Consider the following 17,766-nt stretch of genomic DNA (forward strand, 5'->3'; position numbering starts at 1 on the left):
AACACATAGTAAAATATAAACAAATTAGTGCTTAATTTTGTGTGTGAGTGTATGTGTGTGTGTGTGTGTGTGTGTGTGTGTGTGTGTGTGTTGGGGGAGGTCTATTTTGCATGGCGGAAGGATATAGGTAATCACTGACCGGTGCTTCGGTGGTATCGTCACCAGCAGCGGAGCGGCGGAGGATCTGAGGCCGACAGTCGGCGCTGATCTTCGGCCTCGACACTCAGGCTCAGCCGGTCCTCGGAGCAACAGCGGCAGGACTCGAACCGGCACCTTCAGCCGTGCGTGGGCACCGATTCTCTGGCTGGTTGTTCTAAATATGCCGCCGGGTTCCTGCAGAAGAGACGCAGACACAAAATAACGTCCAGAGAGGAGAAAACGTGAGTTAAATGTCTGAATTTTAAAATTGGGGACTTCCTAAAAACACGTTTTAGTTCTCTTCCTCTTTCTTAGAGTCATCAGAAAAATAGTTTAATTTAGTGTAATAAAACAATGTTGTATTAGACGTTACCAGCAGTTCCACAAACGTCATCATTATTCTGCGTGATTGCAGCTGTGATATTAAAGTAGGTCAGACTTTCTTTGAATACAAGTGTGATATTTTGCCTTCAGGAATGAGCTGATTTGACTTTTGCGTTTCTGCTTTTCCTGTTCGGAGCTTGTGACACTTCTGTCCCGGACAGATTCATGATCAGAGATTCTCTTCTGGATTAAGGTTGTTTCTTGAAGCCCACCTGACCATCCAGGTGTTCACACCTGCTGAAATGGTTCATTTGGGGTTTCTGGTTTGGGGGTTTCTGGTTTGGGGGTTTCTGGTCAGCTGCAGCCTGAAGCCTCCAGAAGAACCCTGCATCAGGTCCCGTTAGGGTCCGTTCCAGCGCCCAGTTTCCTGATGATTCCTGCTGAAGCACCTGTTTCAGCAGGTGAACGGAGGAACAGGCTCCTCCCACCTCCCTCCTCTAAAAATACACCTGATTTATTTGTTCACGTCGGGAGATTTTGAGGAACAAAAGTCAGGAGTTCATTTCCAGCCCGTCTTTTTTCTTTGCCTCTTTTGAACTTCAATCAGAACTGAAGTCATTTCACTTTCGTCCAAACCCGATTTTCATATTTTTGAGGTTTAATTTTAATTCGTCGTCGGCAGAAACGTCACCCGAAGGTCTCGGTCCGGTTCTGGATCCTCCTGATGGAAGCTCTGGCAAAGTATGATTTTATGGCCACGGCTGACAACGAGCTCAGCTTCTGCAAGGGCGACGTCCTGAAGGTCAGCACGCCACCCTGGACGACCTCCCGACCTCTGACCTTCGTGTTGACCCTGTATTTCTTCGTTCTGGTTTAGATTCTGAGCCCCCAGGACGACTGGTTCAAGGCTGAGATGAACGGACAGGAAGGCCTGGTTCCTCAGAACTACATCGAGATTCAGACTCCCCGGTGAGAAGTTCTGATGGTCCTCGAGAAGCAGAAAGTTCCTCTGTGGGAAGTTGTGATGGTTGATGTTCAGGATTCAGAGCCTCCAGGTGGCTCCAGGTGCTCTTGGCATCATTTGGCCCCCTGCTTCCAGCGCTCCTGGTCTGGGCGTGAAGGTGGGAGTGTGGGGAAAGTTCTGGTCTCAGGAGATTTCTGACCCACCTGATCTGGACCGTTTGAACTTTCCTCCACAGTCAGACCAAGTGAGCAGAAGTTTAAAAAGACCTTAAAAGTTGGAAAAAAGGAATGAAGTGAATGTTGCCGTTCGCGGCTCTGCTGGAACTGTGGATGCTTCAGGACTCTGGCTGTGTGAGTGCGCCCGTGGGCGTGCACGTGAGCTCTCAACCACACAACAATGCTCCCCTGTGTGCAGGTGGTTTCAGGAGAACGCCAGTCGCAGCGCTGCAGAGGAACTCCTGAGGCTCAAAGACGTGGGGCAGTTCGTGATCCGAGGCTGCCAGAGCTCCCCCGGGGAGTTCTCCATCTCTGTCAGGTGGGGGAACCAGCCCAGATCCTGGGTCCTGGATCCTGGATCCAGCTCCTCTGCAGCCAGCAGAGGAGCTGGAGTCCCCCTCCAGGGGCCTGCTGATCGTTATTAAAAACCCGGAGACGAAAATGAGGCTTTGAACCAAAGTTCTCCCCTCAGACACGAGAGCGACGTCCAGCACTTCAAAGTGATGAGGGACAGCCGAGGTCAGTACTTCCTGTGGTCCAAGAAGTTCACGTCCCTCAACAAGCTGGTGGATTTCTACAAGACTGCGTCCATCTCCAAGACCAGGGAGATCTACCTGAACGACGGCGGCCCCGACAGCAGAGCGCCGCCCCTGGTCCAGTCGGTAGGACTCACAAATCCTCCGTAAACCTTTAAAGAACATCTCATCTTTTACCATCCTTCAACCATCAGCTGATTCTTTGGCTTCCTCTCTTCACCTGCTTCCAGCAGGTGAAGAGAGGAAGTTTACCTGAGCAGCGGAACGCCGCGGCGCCGATCACGGCTTCATCGCGAAGAGCTTCGGACCAGCCTCCCAACCAGCTGGTAAATATTCGACCTTCGGTGACCTTTTATAGTTGAAGACTGAGGACGTCCTGTGATGTCAGCGTCCGCCATGACGGTTGTGATTTCGCTGCCTCTCTGGTCGCCCAGGCGAAGCGAGCAGGTCTGGAGGAGCGCGCTCACACCATCGGCCACATGGGGAGGAGCAGCCCGGTGGGCGGGGCTCAGCCCCCCCGCCGCACATGTGAATCTTTGCCCCCCCCTCAGGTCAGAACTGCAGCTGCTCGTCACACGTTAGCCTGGTATGGGGGTAAATGGGGGGTAGATGGGGGGGTGGATGGGGGGTAGATGGGGTAGATGGGGGGGTGGATGGGGGTAGATGGAGGTAGATGGGGGGGTGGATGGGGGTAGATGGAGGTAGATGGGGGGTAAATGGGGGGTAGATGGGGGGGTGGATGGGGGTAGATGGAGGTAGATGGGGGTAGATGGGGTAGATGGGGGGTGGATGGGGATAAATGGGGGTAGATGGAGTTAGATGGGAAGTGGATGGGGGTAAATGGGGGTAGATGGAGGTAGATGGGGGGTACATTAGATTAGATTAGATTAGATTAGATTAGATTAGATTAGATTCAACTTTATTGTCATTACACATGTCACAAGTACAAGGCAACGAAATGCAGTTAGCATCTAACCAGAAGTGCTTAAGTAGCGAATAAAACTGTGATGGGTATAAACAATATATACACACAATGATATATGTTTATGATATCAATCTATATGTTTGTATTTACAGAGTTCACAGATATGTAAAGGATATATAAAAGTCTTTGCAACCAAGATAAATATATAAACAGGCTGTAACTATGGTGCTGATGTGCAAAGTATGGAAAGCAGTGCAAGTAACCGGATGTGGGTAGTGCAAATAACAGATGTAAACAGTGCAAATAACAGATGTAAACAGTGCAAATAACAAATGTAAACAGTGCAAATAACAGATGTAAACAGTGCAAATAACAGATGTAAATAGTGCAAATAACAGATGTAAACAGTGCAAATAACAGATGTAAACAGTGCAAATAACAGATGTAAATAGTGCAAATAACAGATGTAAACAGTGCAAATAACAGATGTAAATAACAGATGTAAATAGTGCAAATAACAGATGTAAATAACAGATGTAAATAGTGCAAATAACATGGAGGTAGATGGGGGTAGATGGAGTGGATGGGGGGTAGATGGAGGTAGATGGGGGTAGATGGAGTGGATGGGGGTAGATGGAGGTAGATGGGGGTAGATGGAGTGGATGGGGTAGATGGAGGTAGATGGGGGTAGATGGAGGTAGATGGGGGTAGATGGAGTGGATGGGGGTAGATGGGGGTAGATGGGGGTAGATGGAGTGGATGGGGGGTAGATGGAGGTAGATGGGGGTAGATGGAGTGGATGGGGGTAGATGGGGGTAGATGGAGTGGATGGGGGTAGATGGAGGTAGATGGGGGTAGATGGAGTGGATGGGGGGTAGATGGAGGTAGATGGGGGTAGATGGAGTGGATGGGGGTAGATGGAGGTAGATGGGGGTAGATGGAGTGGATGGGGGTAGATGGGGGTAGATGGAGTGGATGGGGGTAGATGGAGGTAGATGGGGGTAGATGGAGTGGATGGGGGGTAGATGGAGGTAGATGGGGGTAGATGGGGTAGATGGAGGTAGATGGGGGGTAGATGGAGGTAGATGGGGGTAGATGGAGTGGATGGGGGTAGATGGGGGTAGATGGGGGTAGATGGAGGTAGATGGGGGGTAGATGGAGGTAGATGGGGTAGATGAGGGGGTAGATGAGGGGGTAGATGAGGGGTAGATGGAGTGGATGGGGGTAGATGGGGGTAGATGGAGGTAGATGGGGGGTAGATGGAGGTAGATGGGGGTAGATGGAGTCAATGGGGGTAGATGGAGGTAGATGGGGGTAGATGGAGTGGATGGGGGTAGATGGGGGTAGATGGAGGTAGATGGGGGGTAGATGGAGGTAGATGGGGTAGATGAGGGGGTAGATGAGGGGTAGATGGGGGTAGATGGGGAGTGGATGGGGTAGATGGAGGTAGATGGGGGAGATGAGGGTGGATGGGGGTAGATGGGGGTAGATGGGGAGTGGATGGGGTAGATGGGGGGGTGGATGGGGGAGATGGGGGGGTGGATGGGGGGAGATGGGGGGTGGATGGGGTAGATGGAGGTAGATGGGGGGTGGATGGGGTAGATGGGGGGAGATGGGGGGTGGATGGGGTAGATGGGGGGAGATGAGTTTTTCTGGTGACCTTCAGTGTCCGGCTGCTGTTCCCCTGCTGTCCTGCAGAGGGCAGACTTGGTGAAGGCGCTCTACAACTTCACTGCGGAGGAGGACGACGAGCTGAGCTTCTTCGCCGGGGACGTCATCGACGTGCTGGACCGCTCTCATGCGGCGTGGTGGAAGGGGAGCCTGCGGGGGAACTGCGGCCTGTTTCCTGCTAACTACACAGCACAGCTGTGAGAACGCCGACCACGACGGAACGACCGCTAACGGCTTTTCAGAAGAATCGTCATCTCTGTGCTGACGCTTCCTGTGATGACTGAGCCACAGGAAGTTCAGAAAAGATGAAGATGACGGCGCCACCGCCGCCACCGCCGCCACCGCCCAGCGGACGAGGATTACAGTCATGAAACACTTGGATTTTTAACATTTTAAAATCTTTTTTGTGATTGTTTTTCATCCTCTCCTCTCATAAAACAAAAAATATAAATATTCAATATTCATCAAACCACAAAAGTTTCTTTTACTGTTTTTACAGACATAAATGAGGTTTTTACAGGTGAATCATCCGAGCTAAACTAAAATATTTGTTCCCTGTAATATTTCTTAAAAGCTGCAACAGTTTTGTTGCTCTGATTGAAAAATGACAACCAGAGGAAAGGGAAGTTGAACTTCAAAATAAAAGCTCCTCCTCGAACATGCTGACGATTGATAAACTGTTAAACTGAGAGTTTCAAGCAGACAAAGGGGAGACACCTCAACAGAAACTAGGTGAACGACCCGACCAACGACCCTGCTAACGACTCTCAGGTGACCACCCAGATCATTAGCATGCTAATGGTCCACAGGGGCTCTATATTTTCAAGCTCTCTCCCCAGCGAGTTCAGAACTGAAGAAGCCTCCTGGATAGAAGGAGGAACGTCTTCAAGAGAAGAAACAGTCCAGTTGACAGAGAAAACTACCTTGGATCATCCACCCATCCATCCATCCATCATCCATCCATCCATCCATCCATCCATCCATCCATCATCCATCCATCCATCCATCCATCCATCACTCTCTCCACCCATCCATCCATCCATCATCCACCCATCCATCCATCCATCATCCATCCATCCATCCATCCATCCACCCATCCATCCACCCATCCATCCATCCATCCATCATCCACCCATCCATCCATCATCCACCCCACCCATCCATCCATCATCCACCCACCCATCCATCCATCATCCACCCATCCACCCATCCACCCATCCATCCATCCATCATCCATCCATCACTCTCTCCACCCATCCATCATCCATCCATCCACCCATCCATCCATCCATCCATCCATCCACCCATCCATCCATCCACCCATCCATCCATCCATCCATCATCCATCCATCCACCCATCCATCCATCATCCATCCACCCATCCATCACCCATCCATCCATCCATCCACCCATCCATTCATCATCCATCCACCCATCCATCCACCCATCCATCCATCCATCCACCCATCCATCCATCCATCCATCATCCATCCACCCATCCATTCATCATCCATCCACCCATCCATCCATCATCCATCCACCCATCCATCATCCATCCATCACCCATCCATCACCCATCCATCCATCCATCCATCCATCCATCCATCATCCATCCACCCATCCATCCATCATCCATCCACCCATCCATCATCCATCCATCACCCATCCATCATCCACCCATCCATCCATCCATCCATCACCCATCCATCACCCATCCATCCATCCATCCATCCATCCATCCATCATCCATCCATCACCCATCCATCCATCATCCACCCATCCATCCATCACCCATCCATCACCCATCCATCCATCCATCCATCCATCATCCATCCATCACCCATCCATCCATCATCCACCCATCCATCCATCCATCCATCATCCATCATCCCTCTCTCCACCCATCCATCACCCATCCATCCATCCATCCATCATCCATCCATCACCCATCCATCCATCATCCACCCATCCATCCATCACCCATCCATCACCCATCCATCCATCCATCCATCCATCCATCATCCATCCATCACCCATCCATCCATCATCCACCCATCCATCCATCCATCCATCATCCATCATCCCTCTCTCCACCCATCCATCCATCCATCCATCCACTATCAGAGGATGCATTTTCAGGACTTTGAAATAATGTCGAGTCGTTGTGATTTTATTCTGAAAGGTCAGTAACGGAACATTTTAACTAACGTCTTTACCTTTAAGACATCGGAGTTGGGCCACGCCCCCCTGTCCGCACTCCCCGCCCCCTCACCTGAGCACCTGGTCTACCTGGATGCGTTGCCGTGGCGGTAGAAGCGGATCCGCAGCCGCCGTGAGGGGGTCGAAGTGTCGCCATGGCGGAGTCTCAGCTGCGCTGCATGGACGATGAGCACGTCAACGAGAAGATCCCGGAGTCCCGGCCCGAGTTCTACTACAGCGAGGAGCAGCGGGCGGCCCTGGAGCAGCTGCTCCGGAACGGGGACGGAGCCTTCAAGATGCGACTGAAGGAGGACAACATCAAGGACTTCCTATCGGCGCGGGAGGTCCGACTCATCCGGAAAACCTTCCACGAATACAGCACCGACAGCGACTCCGAGGCCGGAGACAACGACCAGTCCAAGGGCTCCTCCAGCGCCGACTCGGGGGTCCACTCCACCTACTGGCCCCAGATGTCCGACACCGAGGTCCCCGCCCTGGACATCGGCTGGGCGGGCAGCAGCGGCGTCTACAAGGGGGTGACCCGGGTGTCCGTGTACACCCACCCCCCCAAAGAGTCCAAACCCCACATCAAACAGGTGGTGAGGAGGCTGATCCAGGAGGCCCAGAAGGTAAACAAATAAACAAACACAACTCGCGTTCAATCATCAGTGTCATTATTATTGACTTCAGTGGTTAAAGGGAACGTCTTTGTAAAGTTTTTGTGAAACTTCTGTGGGATTTTACAGCTAAACTGAACAGAAAACCAGATTTCTGTTAAAGATTTTCTGTCTGAACATTTAAATTTAACGTGATTTTATTGGGAAAAAAAAAAAAGTTTATTTGATGCTGCTGACAAAGAAGCCTCTCCTGGTCATCGGCGCAGGCGTGTGATTGGCTGGTGGTGGTCATGTGACCCAGAGCCTCAGGCTGAGAGCAGGAAATAACCTGTTAGAGCACGAACAATCAGAAACGGCGCTCTTTTTAAGGTGCTCTTTTTAAGGTGTTTCATCAAAGCACAAAAACATTTTACATTTTATAGTTTCAGACGATGATGATGAAGATGATGATGATGAATATCAACTTCCTCATCTCTTCATCCACATAATTAGTTAAAAAACATTCCCGTATTTCCAGTAAGGTCTAGAGACCAGAACCAAACCCTCAACTGGAAACCACAATGGAGACTCAGCAGGTTCCAACAGGTCGATTCACACGTGTTTGAGACGCCGCCAACGCCGCCGCCAACGCCGCCGCCACTCGGTCCATGTAGATCAGATCAGGACATGTTCGGCTGTGGCGGTGATGGGAAACTTCATTTCTGTTTTAAAAGAATCAGTTTAAGCTTTTAATTGATTTAAGTTTCCATCTTGTGGGAGAACAAAAACCTAATTAGTGATTGTTTTTTTCTCTCTTTTTCACCCGAGTTTAGTTGTTGGCGTGTTTTCTTTTTCAGACTGAAATGATAAAAGTCGTCTTCGGTTATTTTTGTGTTAGCCGCGAAGAAAAGGCCACGCCCCCCAGCGCCAACGCCACAATCTTACTGTGTCTTCCGTCTGGTTCTAGTTAATATTAGCACGCTACATTAGCGAAACCAGGCCGACGTTAGCAGGTGGGTAACGTTAGCAGGATTAGCTCTCCCTGAAATGCTAACTTCTATCCAAAGCGCTGCTGATGCTAGCTGTGACCAGATCCTGTTTCCTCGCTGGCTTAAATCTTTATGATTGTGAGTTTTCAGAAACTTCAGTAAATGATGGTTGTGCTGTAGCTTCGATGCTAAAGGAACAGCGACACGAGCAGCGCAGCGCAGCTAGCTGAACCTGGAAAGTTCTGGACAGTTCTGTTGAGTTCTTTTATCAAATCCTGAATTTTGCCGTGAAAGAAGAATTATAAGGAAACAGTGAACATGTTGAGGAAAAACAGACTTTAATGTTTCAAACATTTCAGAAAAATATGAGACTAAATCTTCTCTTGTCCTCTCCTGTCCTCTCATCCTCTCCTCTCATCCTCTTTTGTCCTCTCCTGTCCTCTCATCCTCTCCTGTCCTCTCATCCTCTCCTGTCCTCTCGTCCTCTCCTGTTCTCTCATCTCCTGTCCTCTCATCCTCTCCTGTCCTCTCCTGTCCTCTTCTGTCCTCTCATCCTCTCCTGTCCTCTCATCCCTCTCCTGTCCCTCATCATCCTCTCCTGTCCCTCTCCTGTCCTCTTCTGTCCTCGCATCCTCTCCTGTCCTCTCATCCTCTCCGTCCTCTCATCCTCTCCTGTCCTCTCGTCCTCTCCTGTCCTCCTGTCCTCTCGTCCTCTCCTGTCCTCTCCTGTCCTCTCATCCTCTCCTGTCCTCTCGTCCTCTCCTGTCCTCACCTGTCCTCCTGTCCTCTCGTCCTCTCCTGTCCTCTCCTGTCCTCTTCTGTCCTCTCCTGTCCTCTCATCCTCTCCTGTCCTCTCCTGTCCTCTCCTGTCCTCTGATCCTCTCCTGTCCTCTCCTGTCCTCTCCTGTCCTCCTATCCTCTCGTCCTCTCCTGTCCTCCTGTCCTCTCCTGTCCTCTCATCCTCTCATCCTCTCCTGTCCTCTCCTGTCCTCTCATCCTCTCCTGTCCTCTCATCCTCTCCTGTCCTCTCGTCCTCTCCTGTCCTCTCATCCTCTCCTGTCCTCTCCTGTCCTCTCATCCTCTCCTGTCCTCTCCTGTCCTCTCATCCTCTCCTGTCCTCCTATCCTCTCGTCCTCTCCTGTCCTCTCGTCCTCTCCTGTCCTCTGGGGTCTCCGTTTGTGTCTCCGGCTGTTTAAAAAGTGCAGAGCTCTTCAGCTGAAACCCGTCGACCTTCGGCCGGAACATTATTGTAACGTTTTTATCAGTTTACAGGAGCTGAAGCAGAGTTTTAACAGCTTAATGACACCATCACATGCTGAGGTGCTTTGCTGCTAATGTCAATCATTTACTGCTAAATTAGCCTAAAAATCTGAAATATTCTAATATATATTTGCTTTGGCTGTGCACCAGCGTTGGAAACATCCTCATCGTCATCCCGATGAGCTCAGGTCCTCCAGGAAGTAGCTAATTTAAACGTCTCTGTGCTGCTAAAAATAAAAGCTACAGTGACAGAATGCGAGAAAATGGTCACGTGATCAGTGTAAACTCGCGGATACGAAAATACTGCAAACAAAAACACACCTGTTTAACGAGCTGCTGCTTATTAGCATTAACAGGAACAAATTAAACCAGTATTGATAAAAACACGAGCTGCGTCTGTAGAACAATTAGCAGCGAAAGCTAATGTAGCTGCTTGGTCACAGTGTCAATACGTTTAAAAACACGTGGTCGCTCTTTATGACAGTGGCACCTTTGCGTGAAGGGAAATGAGCTCAGATAAAGCTCAAAGATCCAAACGGACTTTTCAGCATTCATGAAAATACGTCAGTAATCTCTAACGACCTGCTAGTTTAGCTCGTAACTGGTGTAACGACTCGATAGGTAAGTTGTTCTGTTTGTTTTTCGTCAACGTGAGAAAACTGTCGCTCCAAAAATAAACCGGAATAAACCGGAATAAGCCTAAATTAATCAGTGTGAACACAGAAGAATTTACTGGCCGATATAAAAGTCATTTAAACAACTGAATCGTCCAAAAAGGTTGAACAAATAATTGTTAAACTGCCAGGTAGCATTCAATTTAGCATTGAAGTCATCAAGTTTAACCATGTGGTTAAATGAAGCCCCTCCCACCCCCGTTTCCAGGTGGTTGCCATCGTCATGGATGTCCTGACGGACCTGCAGATCATTCAGGACCTGTTGGATGCGTCGTCACGGCGAGGGGTGGCGGTCTACGCCGTGCTGGAGGTCAGAGGGTTGCCCCACTTCCTGGACATGTGCAGCCGTCTGCAGATCAACGCTTCGCACCTGCGGGTGAGGTGACGCTCAGCGTTTAACGATGTTGGCGTTTAACGGGGTCGAAGGTCAAACATTTGACCCGAGAACTTGTGGAATGTTCTCTGATGGCGGACCAGAATCGGCAGTACCGACCCAGCTGTGAATAATCGAGCCTTTTCAGAGGGTCATCCAGGGGCTGGAACCTGAACCTCTGATGCTGAGATCATACAGGAAGTGGCTCTGCTGAGCCGTCCTATCAAAACAAAAGCTCCCGTGTGTCCACTCAGACTCGACGTCTCTTCCCTCTAAGTCAACACGGCGCAGCTTTGGCTTCATGTTGGAAAGTGTGACGCTGGCGTCGGCCTTTGCCGCGGTGGCGCCGGTGTTTGTTCAGCTCGGCAGGTGTGTGACCGTGTGTGCTGAGGTGGGTGTTTGTTTGCAGAACCTCCGCGTGAGGACGGTTGGCGGCACCGGACTGGCGCTGTCCTTTGGGAAGCTGCCGGGGTCGCTGTGCTCCAAATACATGCTGGTGGACGGAGAGAAGGTCGCCTTCGGATCATACAGGTACGTGTCAGCCCAGATCCTGGAGGAACCGTCCTGGTCCTGGAGCTGCTGGGACGCTCCATCTCAGCAGGCTTTCACAGTCCTGGTGGGGGTGCAAGCAGGTGTCCCGAGGGAGGTGTCCACCTCGCTCAGAACCACAAAACTAAGACCTCATCTTTTCAACTGGTTTAAAGATCTCTGTCCTCCTCCAGCTTCACCTGGAGTTCCACTCGGATGGACCGGAACACCGTCACCGTCATGTCTGGACAGACGGTGGACGTCTTTGACACGGACTTCAGAGAGCTGTACGCCGTGTCTGAACACGTGGACCTGTACAGGGAGTTCAACATCACCAAACCCCCTGTCCCCGTCCCCGTCCCAGTCCCCATCGACAAACCGAAGGTGGAGCCGGTCCGGCCTCAGCCTGTCTCCGCGTCACGTTTCCAGATATCTGTCAACGACTCCCGACAGGCTGACCTGAAGATTCCTGCACATAAATACCACAATCCAAAATACTCGTTAGTTTTTGGGAACAGCCGCGGCCTCACGGGTTCCCTGCAGGACCTTTCCACCACGAAGGACTCGCTGGTTGGTGAAGTGGCCCAGAGGAATATTCTGCAGAGCAGCATCCTTCATCCTTCTAAAGAAGACCACGTCTCCCCTGAGAGCCAGGGCTCACCAGCAGAGGAGGAGGAGGAGGGGAAAGCAGGCTGGAAGAAGAACTCTTCCCTCCGAACAAAGAAACTCACCTCTATCAAGCACTTCCTGAAAGGAAGAGCAACCAATCACATCACAGAGACGATAGAGGAAGGCGTGGTCACCCCCCAGAGCCCCGCCCCACCCTGTAAAGCACCGGAGACCAATGGCGTCGCAGGAAGTGAGCTGGACGACACGTTTGAGACGCTGGAGAAACCGAGTCCACTGAAATCCAGAACCAAGAAGCCTTCAAAGATGATTCAGAGAAGTTTGTCTCTGCAGACGCTGAGCATGGCGGAGGAGGAAGGTGGGTGAGAGACCGTGACTTTCATGTTGTTGGCGGTCGGCTGCTTCCGGTTCTGACGCGTCTTAACTGGTTTCTGCTGCCCCCAAGTGGCCAAAAGATACTTTAACTTTAACGTTTAGGAGACTCAGGCCTGCAGGATCAAATGTGGCAGGCAGTAGATCTACACAAACCCAGTGTGGGTCCAGGACCCGACAGGAAGTAGCCCACACTAGTTTTGGGTTAGGGTTAGTTTTGGGCCACGTTTGGTTGGGGTGACTCACCCAGAACAGCTGATCCAATCAGACGTGGTCCCACTGCTCAAGAAAACAACCTTTTTTTTTTTCTTCAACAGGGTCAAAAATCCGACGGCGACATCAGAAGAAGAACTGCATCCAGTCGTGAGGTGTCGGTGATCAGGAGTGTCAGCTGATGAGTCACCTGAGCGCTGCGCTCACAGGTGAAAGTCCCTGCGAGCGCCGCCGAGGCTCCGCCACCAGGCTTTATGTTTGTTTTTAGGCTGTTGGCATTTAAATGTTTTATGTCCTCACACGCTGGGACCTGGGCGTCGTGGGCGGATTACATCACACCTGCAGAGGTGACATGGTTGCCGTGGCGACGGGACAAGTGACCAGTTGTCCCTGAGTGTCGGCATCCAGGCTGCTCAGAAACGGAGCGGCTGGTCGTCCTTGTACGAAAATGAATCCTTGAGACCCTGAAAAGGGAACAATGAAGCCGGAGGAACATCACAGGAGAGAACTGCAAAGGTTCTGGAAGCTTCTGACGGCTCCCAGCAGCTCAACCAGCTGTAGCAAACAACACAGAAATGTAATTAACCTGTTAATTACAGGTGAATTACAGGAACCAACTGGCTAAAAGTGAGCAAACGGCGCCACCTGGTGGAGAAACACCCCAATATTTAATTACAGAAGGTCATTAAATTACAGTTAAAGTGTTCATTAAATATCCTGCACATAAAATCGAAAGTGTCCATAAGTTAAAAAGACAAAAGAGGCGTAAAGAGTCTCTGACTTTAGCTCCGCGGTGGGAGGGGTCAGCCACCCCGTGGCCCCGCCCCCGCAGCGCTGCTTGCTCGCGGTCCAGAAGGGTTCAGTCGTTTGAGGACGTGGAGCCGACCACCTTCCTCCTCCTCACACACACCAGGTCGTACAGAGGGTTTTTGGTGACGCTCGCACTGGAACAGAGCAGATGACCTCAGCATGACATCACGGCCTCTGATTGATGTCTCCATGGCGACAGATAAAGGTGCGGTCGATCGCTGTTGGTCACGTGACAGAATCTGTCGAACGTGCATGTGGCTAGCTTCAACATGCTAACCGATGCTAACCTCTCAGCAGCTGGTTCTAGAAATGTTTTCCAAATGTTTTCTGAGAAACTTTTATTTGTAATAAAGGTGAACATGAAGCCAAACTCCGTCTGACAGTGTTGGGAGCGGGAGCGTGGGCTCACGTGCACGTGTTCTGACCTGATGGCGTGGATCCAGCTGTCGCGCTCGTCCTCGCTGGCGGCGCTCAGCGTGTATGACTGGTGTTTGCCCTGCACCACTCCCCCCCGGCCCTCCATCTTACAGGCCTTGATCTTTTGTCCTGTTGGATTATACAACTCCAGACAATACTGTTCACACACACACACACACACGTGCACGCTCAGATGACCTTGCGTTTGGTCTGGAACAGCTTCGTTCAGCCTCAGGCTTAGGGACGTGATTGTGTACCTGTTTGCTGGAGTCCTGGAGCTTCCTGACACACAGGTTCTCCAGAGGAATGATCCCGATCGGGTCTTGATCCTGCAGGTGAAACGGATCAGCAGCTGCAGCTCCACAACCCTCTGATTTGTTCTGGTTTACTCACGGTGGTGTATTCAAAGTAGTAGAGACAGCTGTCCGTCAGAATGAACCACCTCCTCTTCCAGGTTTTAACTCGACCTCCTTCAACAGGACCACAACGTTCAACCGCTCTGATGTCCACACACAACCGTCGGCATTGATCTTGAGTGGACACTTGACTCTCACCCATTTTCAGGAGCCACCCTTCCCTGTCGGGGTTGAAGAACGTCAGCGTGAGGTCATTCCCGTCGTCCTCTGGGAACGTTAAAGGCTCGTTGCGGATGCTGGCGTAGAGTTTCTGGAGGACAGAGGTCAACAAATGACTGGGAGGAGCCACAGCGGGATGATGAGACGGGGCGGGATGCTAACAGACCGTTAGCATCTCTGTGGGAAGGTCTTCTCCGTTGTTGATCCCTCGGTTCATGGAGACGAAGCGCTGCAGGTTGGGCTTGTCCTTCACGTTGGGGTTGTGGAGGGTGGTGTTGAGCATGATGATGGCGAAGGACAGGATGTAGCACGTGTCTGTTCCAGAAAACTGGGTCAGACCAGGACTTGAGGACCGTCTGGAATAGCTGAGAGGCTTCACCTACCGGTGGACTGGAAGACGCTGTGGTTACATTCACAGTAACGGGTTGCAAAGGCCTCCATCATCCTGTCAATCTTCTGAGCTTCTCCGGGGAGACGGAAACTCCACAGAAACTGTCTGTGAGACACAAACAGGACAGCTAAAGAGAAACAGGTTTCAAATGAAGGAGTTCCCAGAATGTAAAGTCTCATAAAGACTCAGACCTGAGGGCCTGTACCAGATTCAGGTCCGAGAACTCATGCAGGCCCACAAAGACCTTCAGGGTCTCCAGGTTCAACTCCTCTCTGCATCAGAATGGACAGAAACATCAGCAACACAACAGCAACCAATCAGGAGAGAGGATCTTCAGCAGGTCTGTGTACTTCTCTCCCAGGAAACTGCCGATGGCGGTCTTGTTCAGGCCCTCCTCTTTGTAAAGAAACTCGGCCACGGGCTCAGCTCCGTGATCCAGAAGTCCGTTGTCCACCAGGTACTGGAGCCCCTGGACCAGAACAGGAGGTTTAGTTAGTGTGTGTGACTGTTCATGTGATGCTATCAACGCCCTTTTCACGGCTAGCTTAGCATCTACAGTGGCCGTCAGGGAAAAATGATTTTTGTCCAGTTGTTTTCTCTCCCTAGTGTTGTTCTGTTCTGGGCTCCTGAGGGATCATGGAGGAGGACCCGCTTCAATGTTCACAGGAATATTTCACAGCTCATCCTCAGGTTAGCACGCTAAGGTTAAACCGTAAAAGCCTGTTTTTGGGACCCTGTCTTCGACGATCGAGCATTGAAACGATTCTGTGACTGGACTCAAATCGTTTGATCAGAACTTTCCAGTATGTGGAGGCTGTTCCATCATCCGTGAATCTGGGAGCATCAACGTTCTTCAGAGGGACAGCAGCACCCTTTAGGTCTTTAATCTGCACCATCTCCAACGTGCATGAATTCAGCATCAGGGCGGCGCGCTTGTGAAGGCTGGTGGGCACAGAAACGAGTGTGCGAGGAGGCCGGAAGGTTCCTGTGGTGAAGAACCGCCTCTGCTGCTCTTCGGGGAACAGGAAGTGGTTTTGCCGCTGCCTCTGCAACCTTTTTAGTTCTACTTTCTCAAGTCGCCACGGCGACTGCCGTCTGCTGTGTGTCAACATTTGCTTTCTTGACACGAGGAAGCGTCTAAATAAAAGACAGGTCCCCATAAACAGCCTAAAACCAGCCTGTTTTACATGTAAACTCACCTTTTTGGGGCTCATGTTGAATTTCTTTTTCCCACGTAAAAATTTTCTGTTCCTGGCCACATTTTTCCTGCGACAAGCACAAAATTCTTTATGGTTTGTTCTTTTCAACATCCTTCACACAGTTTCTGCTCGTGTTTGATCTGAAATCAGTTGTGTTCGGCATGAACTGATCCATCAGGAGGATTAATGGACGACCAGCAACAGGAAAGTTCACTGAAACAACCTCACAAATCAATGCTAAAACCACACTAGTCCCTTTTAATCTCTTTGTCGTTTGTTCAGAACCTCAGAACTCGGATCATTTCAACGATCAGCAGACAAAACAACTGTGAGATGCTACACTTGATCATATCTGCGTTGCTATAGAAACAGCTCAGCTTGGGCAGCAGCTGAAGGCCACAAGCTCGTTCAGAAAGGGCCAGGTGAACCAGGGTCATGTGACTTACGTCTGCTGGCTGATATCAGGGTGGAGTTCTGAGGCGATGGGATGGATCTCCAGCCTGAGCTTCTGATGGAGACCACAAAGAAGAACCAGGTCGGTTACGTCACAGACACTCGACGATTCGCTTCAGCCCTCACACGTTCAAAATAACCCCGAATGAAAGACAGCGAAGGATCCAATTTACCTGAATGTCATCTGGCAGCTCAGACTGGGCTTTCTGCCTGGGGGGCAGTTTCTGTGGAGCTGTGGGGCAACAAGCGAGTTTTGTTAAATCTGGACTCTAATCCCAAGACATCTGATGACCCTTCTGACTTCAGTTTACCAGAGAACGGTGCTTTTATTGTGATAGAACAGTGCTTTTATTGTGATAGAGCAGGGACTAGAACATGGAACTGTAGTTCAGGTCCAGGATCCACTCACAGAACTTTTGTGTTCCACAACAGTGTTCGTGAACTTACACTGTCGAGCAGAACAGCTGATTCTAGACGTTGTTTTAACAGTGTACGACCCGACGTTGTGTTCGATAAAGAAGGACGTTAAACTCTGAGAAGACGATTGGACGTGAGTGAAGCTTGAAGGACCCAGATTAACGAGAGAGAAGAGAATCAGGACGTACCTTTTCCCCAGAGGAAGCTGTCTTTCCTGCTTATGGCCATATTGTTGCTGGTGTGACGCCGATACAGGAAACAAACCAGCTCAAGAAGGCAGAAAGGGGGCGGAGCTTTGAGCCCGAGGAGCCTTTTGCATCAGTCTGAGGATGTTCGGTGTTGACATCCAGCCCATTCATGAAGAAATAAAGATTTCATTCAGCTCAGGACACATTTGACATCATTCTCTTCTAGGGGGCGGAGCTTCAAGCCTGAGATGCTTCAAAGCTCCAAGATTAGAAGAGGAAGTCCAAATAACAAGTGTCACCCTTGCAGTTGTGAACTGGAGGTGCTCCAGGCCAGCAGGGGGCGCTGCTGCTAGCAGGGTGGTGGACTTGGCAGTGAGCTGTTGATAGCTTTAGCTTTAGCTTCTCAGCTGTCATGGTGACCTGACACCCGTGAGGCAAATGGCTCCTCCTCACAACCGACAGAGGTGCTTTCATCATGTGATCAAAGACTGAACAAAGAGAAGATGCTGGACGATGACTTCCTGTCCATGAAGGGTCACTGTGAACCTGTGAGATTTTACAACTGTAACCCCCCCACCCACCCACCCAAGAACCAGCGTGGTTCCTGCACCTCAAACTCTGGGATGCTGCTAAAATGTTGCTCTAAACTCATCTTATCAGCGAATCTGTTTCCTTGGTAACCGTGTAGTGATCTCACAGTCAAGGCCTCCTT

At 50.6% G+C, this 17,766-nt stretch overlaps 3 protein-coding genes across 5 annotated transcripts; 2 read left to right on the top strand and 1 right to left on the bottom strand.

The window, feature by feature from the left end:
- Window positions 1-239: 239 nt before the first annotated feature.
- On the top strand, window positions 240-5,245 carry grap2a (GRB2 related adaptor protein 2a). Of its 2 annotated transcripts, none has more exons than XM_029836254.1 (8): window positions 240-380; window positions 1,145-1,264; window positions 1,340-1,431; window positions 1,841-1,960; window positions 2,114-2,303; window positions 2,408-2,503; window positions 2,612-2,728; window positions 4,801-5,245. In XM_029836254.1, exons 2-8 carry the CDS (start codon window positions 1,187-1,189, stop codon window positions 4,972-4,974), a joined length of 867 nt encoding a protein of 288 aa, XP_029692114.1. In that variant the 5' UTR covers window positions 240-380; window positions 1,145-1,186; the 3' UTR covers window positions 4,975-5,245. The 2 variants fall into 2 exon arrangements, with proteins under 2 accessions (XP_029692114.1, XP_029692115.1); XM_029836255.1 differs by having other exon boundaries at window positions 2,411-2,503.
- A 1,634-nt stretch (window positions 5,246-6,879) lies between these two features.
- Window positions 6,880-13,784, top strand: fam83fa (family with sequence similarity 83 member Fa). The gene is made up of 5 exons (XM_003965002.3): window positions 6,880-7,601; window positions 10,700-10,867; window positions 11,274-11,395; window positions 11,587-12,377; window positions 12,709-13,784. The coding sequence occupies exons 1-5, from the start codon at window positions 7,128-7,130 to the stop codon at window positions 12,756-12,758; spliced, it is 1,605 nt and encodes a 534-aa protein (XP_003965051.2). The 5' UTR covers window positions 6,880-7,127; the 3' UTR covers window positions 12,759-13,784.
- On the bottom strand, window positions 12,725-17,206 carry LOC101064240 (cytohesin-4-like). 2 transcript variants are annotated; one of them, XM_029836253.1, is made up of 13 exons: window positions 17,055-17,206; window positions 16,623-16,681; window positions 16,443-16,504; window positions 15,997-16,063; window positions 15,148-15,266; window positions 14,989-15,069; window positions 14,790-14,902; window positions 14,573-14,721; window positions 14,386-14,497; window positions 14,225-14,301; window positions 14,089-14,160; window positions 13,840-13,960; window positions 12,725-13,548 (listed from the first exon to the last, which is right to left on the bottom strand). In XM_029836253.1, the coding sequence occupies exons 1-12, from the start codon at window positions 17,092-17,094 to the stop codon at window positions 13,886-13,888; spliced, it is 1,026 nt and encodes a 341-aa protein (XP_029692113.1). In that variant the 5' UTR covers window positions 17,095-17,206; the 3' UTR covers window positions 12,725-13,548; window positions 13,840-13,885. The 2 variants fall into 2 exon arrangements, with proteins under 2 accessions (XP_029692113.1, XP_003965052.1); XM_003965003.3 differs by having other exon boundaries at window positions 12,854-13,548; window positions 13,840-13,988; window positions 17,055-17,205.
- Window positions 17,207-17,766: the final 560 nt, after the last annotated feature.

Source organism: Takifugu rubripes, chromosome 5, assembly GCF_901000725.2.
Source record: "Takifugu rubripes chromosome 5, fTakRub1.2, whole genome shotgun sequence".
NCBI classification, from domain to species: Eukaryota; Metazoa; Chordata; class Actinopteri; order Tetraodontiformes; family Tetraodontidae; genus Takifugu; species Takifugu rubripes.